This window comes from Gymnoscopelus braueri (assembly GCF_963280865.1).
Source record: "Gymnoscopelus braueri genome assembly, chromosome: 24".
NCBI classification, from domain to species: Eukaryota; Metazoa; Chordata; class Actinopteri; order Myctophiformes; family Myctophidae; genus Gymnoscopelus; species Gymnoscopelus braueri.
The window spans coordinates 14,672,162-14,680,041 of NC_137626.1; the positions used below are offsets into that span (position 1 = coordinate 14,672,162).

General features: G+C 43.9%; 1 protein-coding gene across 1 annotated transcript; it reads right to left on the reverse strand.

Annotated features, from left to right (window-relative positions):
- Positions 1-2,327: 2,327 nt before the first annotated feature.
- On the reverse strand, positions 2,328-3,170 carry LOC308080487 (large ribosomal subunit protein uL18-like; the record flags this gene model as incomplete). Its single annotated transcript, XM_080422385.1, has 1 exon — positions 2,328-3,170. The coding sequence occupies one exon, from the start codon at positions 3,168-3,170 to the stop codon at positions 2,328-2,330; it is 843 nt and encodes a 280-aa protein (XP_080278511.1).
- Positions 3,171-7,880: the final 4,710 nt, after the last annotated feature.

Below are 7,880 nucleotides of genomic sequence, written 5' to 3' on the forward strand. Positions count from 1 at the left end.
TACTACTTTGTAGATTTAGATTGTTATTACAAAACATACATTATCCACTTAAGCCCTATATACATTTCAGCCATTTGAAAATAGACGATCTACAAGCTCACAATGAGTCACGATGCGACGCACTGTGAGCTTGTAAATCTGCTATTTTCAAAGGATTGTTAAACATTTGAAAACTTGTGAAATGGGACATTCTGTATAATGATTACTTTTACTTTTTGTACTTTGTATTTTAAGTACATTTTGATGCCAATACTGTTTTACTTTTACTCAAGTAAATGTTGATACTTTTACTTAAGTACAACATTTAGTACTTTTTCCACCACTGGACGCTGAACCAAAACATAATGGTGGAGTTAAAGACTGAACATTTAGATCCAGACACTCCTGTATTTTTCATTTGTTTTCCTCCTCGTGCGATGTTCCATCTTTTTCCATTTTTCCTCCTTTTCCCACTTCCAGTTACAATCGTCCACGGCCCCCAACCATTGCTGCACAGCAGCTATAATTTTGTAGTTGATATTTACATTCATGGAAAGAACAAAAAGCAACAAGTTACTGACAGTAGTACACTATGAATATTAATTAAAAAAGTAAATACATTATGAATATTGACTAAACCAAAGTACCGAACAGCATTCTCAAATCTGTCTCCTATGTGTATCCTGCTTGCTAATAAATAAGTAAGTTTTAACTCAGTAGTACAGTATGACATTTAAAAAAAAAAGTAGTACGGTATGATTATTCATGTACAAAGTAGTAAAGTATTGAATATTCATTTAAATGGTGAAATCTGTCATAGTGTCTGCTTTCATGGCAGCTTGATGAGACGAGTACTGCAGATCCTGCTGCTTTAGCTAAAGCTCATTATATGCTACGTACAATCTCGCTGTCAGGTGGAAACCTTGTATCGCTATGTTCTGCTACTTTCTGTGTTACACAGTAGCATGACAAAGCATGGCATACATTTACGGAGAAAAAAAAACATTAAAAAGTTGAAATATGGAGATACGAGGTTCCGGCCCCGACAGCGACGATAAGTAAAAGCCAAAAAGTGATTATCGCTGGTTGTCAAGATGTCAAGTTGAACATAGAACATGCTCAATTTCATATTCCTTTGTGATTACCTGCCAGTACTTGTTCTACAGTTCAGTCCCTGATGTGGGATGATAACTTTTCATTTGTCAGGGGTAAAACATGGCTTTGCCAAATATGCAAATGCAGGCAATGAAAAAACATGAGAGGTGGGGCGATGACATGGTGTGTGTGTGTGTGTGTGTGTGTGTGTGTGTGTGTGTGTGTGTGTGTGTGTGTGTGTGTGTGTGTGTGTGTGTGTGTGTGTGTGTGTGTGTGTGTGTGTGTGTGTGTGTGTGTGTGTGTGTGTGTGTGTGTGTGTGTGTGTGTGTGTGTGTGTGTATTACTAGTGAGGACCAACAATTCAGTCAGTAGGACAATCTACCTGGTCCTCTCAAGAATAATTGCTATTTTATAACTCCCCAAATAAAACATATTTGGGAAGTTAGTGTTAGCCTTCAAAATGGCTCCAGTACTCCATTAGTTACAGCAGGGAATCTCAACCTTTTCAGGCCATAATCCCCCCCCCCCCTCTGATCTACAGGAGGACAGAGACTCCAACAAGGAAGCTCTCCACTGAGAACAGAGCACCACTAGACCAGTGGCTCTCAACCTTTTCAGGCTGTGACCCCCAAAAAGAATCATGTTTGAACTACTCCCCCCACCGTGGCAAGCACTTGGAATTTGCGGGGGAGTTGAGGCATTACATTTAGTTTGACTCGGTTCCACAGATAAACATTGTGAAAATAGCCGACCTACAAGCTCACAGCGCTTCACGTTGTGAAAATCTCTCAAGTTCCATGAAAGGCTTTTTTTTTTTTAAAGAAAGAAAGAAAGAAAGAAATACAATAGATTTCCAGGCTGCTAATGGCCTTCAAATCTTCAGATCCCCATATATGGGCATGAACCTGCGGTCCACAGACTTGGACCTCCTCTCTATCCCCCAAACAAGCAAGCAAACCTTGGGGGGCAGAGACAGAGACCGCCCTGTGGAACTCTCCCAATGGAGATTCGCCATGCTCCAACACTGGACTCTTTTAAGGCTTCCTTGACAAGACACCTATTCTCTCAGGCTTATGGCAAATAGTTATTTGTTTTTTTGTTTGGTTGGTTGTTTGTTTGTTGGTTGTTCATTGTTTTTGATGTAAAGCGTCCTTGGGTTCATAAAAGGTGCTATATAAATTCAAGCTATTATTATTATTATTATTATTATTACCCTTATATTATCATCATTACGAACCCAGATAGCCAACATGTCATTCTTTTTTCTTCTGTGCGACACAGTGTTTCCTCTGGGCCAGGGAAAGCTTCTTGATGACATCTTTGGGGGTCGTCTCATCAGCGACAGGGTTCTCACGAATGGCGACGTGGGCCTTTTCGTACATCCCCTCGACCGTATCAGCCGTGACTTTGTTCTTGATGAAGTCGCTGAACTGCTTCTTGTACGCCTCTTCGTCCTCCTCCATCAGGATGCCCATGTACTCGGACATGTTGAGGCCCATGAGGTGCCTGCGGTGGACCTCGGCATCGAGCTTCTTGCTCTCAACGTCGTACCCGGGGAAGCGCTTGACGCTGTGGGTGACGGACAGGCCTCCGTCCACGGCTCCCTTCAGAGCTCCGAACACCTTCTTGCCCGTGGTGGTATGGGCGAGCCCGGAGTCCAGGTGGCAGGGGAACGCGCCCGGCTGACCGCTAAGACTCTCCACATTGAACCCCTCGCCATTGACCTCCAGCTGGCCCTCGTACAGCTTGTCTAGGCCGAACTTGGTCAGCACCCTACGAGCCAGCAGCAGACCGGTGCAGTAGGCCGCCGCGTAGCTCGTCAACCCGACGGCGACGCCGTATTTGGGCAATTCGTGCGAGTAGGCGGAACACACGATCATGTCACCTTTGATCGTGGCATAGGCGATCTGGCAGGTGATGTCTCTGTAGGAGAAATGGACTATCATCCTGTACTTGGGTGTGTCGTACTTATTCCTATCCTGGAAGATTAGGCGCTTGCGAGCAAAGCTGTCCGTCTTCTCCTCTCTCCTTCTCCTCGGTTTGACCTGGTACCTTGCGAAGTAGGCATTACTCTTTACCACCTTAATCAAACCCATTCTTGCTGTCTGTCTGGGGTGCGGGGTTTTGACTCCGCTGTCAGAATGTATATGGCCAGTCTATGACATCTATGACGTACAGTATGACTCAAAATTTGGACAAGGCTTCAGCCAAATCTGACCCCATTGACCTCCACTGTGCTTCTGAATTACGCAACTCTCTGTGTGTGTACGTGTGATCCGACCAATATCATCAATATACATCAGGACTGTATGTCCTGATGTATATTGATGACATCAGGACATACAGTATGGACTTAAAAGGGACATGGACAGCAGATACAGAGAACTCCATAGATGGCCATAAAAGGGACACAGGCAGACAGAAAGACAGAGAAAGATGTATCTATGTATATCTGTAAATGTGTGAAACCTCTGTGTATCGGTCCTTCGTGTATCGCTGTGTGTGAACCGACCAACCGATCGACTTCAAATGCGGCATGCGTATCGCAGAGGACCCGAGGGATATGCATATAATATGCCCATATATTGGCATATATGAAGATGGGTTGTCCAGAATCACCGATCCGACCCATCTCCTTATGGGCATAAAAGGGACAAGGACAGATAGATGGAGATGGTAAATGGTGCATTTATATAGCACCATTACAATGTGCATTACATTCCCCAATGGCAGAGGAAACCATGCAAGGCACCAACCTGCTCATCAGGAGCAGTTAGGGTTTCAGGGTCTTGCTCAAGGACGCTTCGACAGTAACACGGTGGGAGGCCAGGATCTAACCGGGAACCTCCCGATTCCTCAAGCGGCCGCTCTACCCTCCTGGGCCACTGCAGCCCTATCCTCATGTATGGGCATGAAAAGGGTCGCAGGCAGACAGGATAGATGTCTGCAAGCCTCTGTGTAAAAAGACAAAAAAAGTTCTGTTTGATTTGTGCTACCACAGCAGCCGTGACGTCATAATGCTCCGTCCAATCGGCTGTGACGCACCATCTTGGGCGGGTTTGGGGATATAAATAAACATACCAGCACTGCCGAGTTCAGTTTAGAGTTTAGAAGCCTTGCGGACAAGCAGCGTAAGTTTTAGAGAAGCTGTAGCACTAAAACTTGATCACGATGGTGAACATGAAGATGATAGGCCTCGGTGCCGCTGCGGCGGGAGCAGCACTTTTGATTGGCTACTCTTACATGAAGTACCACCAGCGTGAGAGACACATTGACGAAGAGCAGGAGAGACTTTTTAGGGAACACAGGGAGAGGCTTAATAGAGAAGAGAGGGAGAGATTCGTTAGGGAACGGAGGGTTAGGCTTCTTAATCAATGGAGGGAGAGAAAAGAGAGGCAAGAACAGTCCTAAGCATAGCAGCGTTTATGAACGTAACCACTCCGAAGCTCGATTCTTTGGGAGGAAGATTGTTCCAAGCAAGAATGCGTTAGACATGCTACAATATTCTAGAACAGTGGCTCTCAAAATGTTTGAGACCCCCATAACTCTGAGAGTGTATAAATGGAACCAAATAATTTTCCATTTGGTTACAGACCTGGTCCCTTTGGAACCCCTTCAAGGAACCCTGAGGGTCCATGCAGCCCATTTTGAGAACCACTGTTCTATCACGCGTAGAGCTCAGTGTATCGCCGGGAACGGTGGGGAAGTGGCCAGTTTCACCAAATGTCTCGTTTTAGGAATGTGTTTTCACTGAGGTGTTCCACTGAACTTGTCAGAGAATGAAGGGCAGAACTTCAGAGGGAGAGAGGAAGAATAGATTTTTGTATGGCTGAAGTCATGAGAGGGTGATGATGAAAAGATAATTGCATCAAACGTGTGGTTTTATTTGTTTTTCAGTATAAGGGAACTTGTAATTATTTTTAATATTGATGTTATTTTCTGGAAGTTTAGCTGGAGAGCTGCCAATGAAATACCGATGGTGATATTGTTTGGGGTTTCAACGAGACGAGTTGCAAAGCTGCCAAAGAGATGCACTAGAGACTAGACTGAAGGGACATTGTGAATTTAAATGTGTTTTATTTCCCAGGGATTTCAAGGAGAGTTTAGTGATGAATGAAGTGATATGTTTTTGTTAACACTAGGTGCCATTCAGGTCGGGAACGATGCAAGTCGGGAGAATACATGCCCATGCTTTTGTGCAACACTCCTTTATCTGATGTACATGTTGGAGCTTCAGGCGTATCTCACATTTGCATTTTCTCACCCCACCACTTATATTGGCGAAGTGGTGCAGACGTGACGCAAAGGCAATCAGTGAAGCCGATGGATCGGGTTAGCCAATCAGGGAAGCCGGTGCCCCTACGGCACAAATGTGACGCGAAGCTCAGGCAATCAGTTAAGCTGACGGATTGGGTTAGCCAATCAGGGAAGCCGGTGCCCCTATGACAATGTATCGGTGCAGCGGCACAAACGTGACGCGAAGGTCGGCCAATCAGTTAACACGTGTGTCGGAGCGTCCAGCCCGGACGATTTTCAAATGTTGAAGTCAATTATCTTTGCTCAGGAAGCTCTCAAGGCATGAGAGCTCCCTAAAAAACACCTTCCCTCAGGCTACTTAGATCAAAGACAAGCTTTCAGGGCAATTAATAGTATGGGCTTGGAGTGAATGGAATAGTGAATTGATATATTTATACATTTTAGTAATTGTGGGCTCGCTGCACACCACTATGTTCACTTTTACTCAAATGTATTTTGGATACCGGACATTTATTTTAATATGTCTACATTGTGGTATTGACACCTTTACTTAAGTAAAAAAAAAACACTTTTTCCATCACTGGAATATGGAATAATGCCTGGTTCCTTCCCTGGCGAAGGTTGCATCCCCAGCAGAAGGAAATATGTCAAATTTCGAATAAACAAACTTATTTATGAATCGCGTACCGTGGTGCTATATTTGGAGCCAGCAGAATATGGCGACAATCTTTGCAGGAAACGAACCAGGCCTTCTATTTTTAATTGGTTAATTAAATTTTACGTTTCAGATATTAATCAGTTAATCCCCCCTACCCACCCACCTCTCTCTCTCTCTCTCTCTCTCTCTCTCACACACACTCTCTCACACACTATCTCTCTCTCTTTTTCTCATTTCCATAAAGACTAAAATGTGACTTCATGTTCTTATAGACATTGTTGTTCATATCAGACGTTCAGGTCAGTTTCAGGTTTGATATTGTATGGTTTTATGTTTGGTTGAAAGCTGCTAAATGTGTTTGTACTTCCAGTCACACGTCTGCACTGGATATATACCAGTATCAGGGGTCTTCAACGTGTTTCAGGCCAAGGACCCCTTAGCTGATAAGCCAGCCGCATGTTGCGGTTGGCTTGGTCCCCCAAGCAATGGTCCCCCCAGAATAGGGATGCTAGGGTTCAAGTGGTAAATAATTTTTAAAGTCACACAAAGATTTGGCGGCCCCGCTGTAGTAACTCTGAGGACCCCCTTGTTGAAGACCTCTGTTCTACAGGCCTATTTCCCCCTGTAAGCAAATGGAAACGGAAACAGGTACCGGAAACAACTACAGAATATATAAAACAAGCTGTTACTTTACATAGGTTGGGAGACCAGTTTTAAAAAAAAATTATCCCAGTAAAAAAAGCATAGAAGGTTGATCAGCGCACTGCTTGATGGTACAGCTGCAGAAAACGAGGTCGGGACGTGCCGCTCTAGGCCTACTACCGTCGGTGGTGGTAAGCTACTCTTCAACCCCGGATTACCATTGAGCTAATAGAGCCTGCCTGCTTGCTCAGGGGATCATTTGACCGTCAGGTCAAAATTCGCGTCAGATCCCTGTCTATATTGTATTAGCCTCGATCTCCAGGCTTTTATTGTTTAGTTTTGCTAAAAAATAAAAGCCTGGAGGAGCGCGTGTGTACCCGGTACGGTATGGTGTTTCATTTCCCCAACCAACCAGAGTGCAGTGGGCGTCGCTCGTAATGTTGTGTTAACGGGGCGGGGGTTGACGGACAGATCGGTGAACCAATGGGATCAGGCGCAATCTCTCCGCGCCTCTATACACCCGCCCCTCTATACACGAAAACAGGAGCGCTAGTGCAGCCTAATATTGTATTAACATACTCTACTATACACATTGGACAAAATTTCACTTGTTAAAAAAAAGTTACATAGTGAGGCTTTTAAGTGGTTAATGTATGTTTTTGTAAATTAAATCTACAACTAGTAACCCAAGTTTAATTGTAGTGGAGTAAAAATTACAATATTTGCCTCTGAGATGTACTGGAGTCTATAACGTTTCCAAAAAATGGAAATACTCAAGAACAATCAAAGTTCATCAAAATTGCACTCAAGTACAGTACTTTAGTAAATTTACTTAGTTACTTTGATGTGTTTAACATCAAATCTACAGTAGAAGTAGTTTAGCTGTAGTTTTGCTTAGTCTGCTTCAGGCTATTTGTTTATTTACTTATTAATTCATGTTAACCACACGAAACCAATAACGTCCTTAATTCTGGTGCAAGTATTAGGAAAATAGCTAAAAAGCTGTTGTGGCAGGTTGTGATTTGTTTTAACAAAAATCTTCTCTTCTGGGGGTCCCTGGCACAAAACCTTTTCAGATGGGGGGGTCCGCGGCCAGATACACTCTTGCTATCATCGGCACTGTGCCTCAGTCCTATGTTTTTCCTCAGTCGTATCGTCTTTTAACAGTCTCATGCTCGAATTGACCGTCGTTGCACAGTTATTTTAGTTGTTTCGATGAATTTCAGATCGAAATAAAACGCGCCATTTG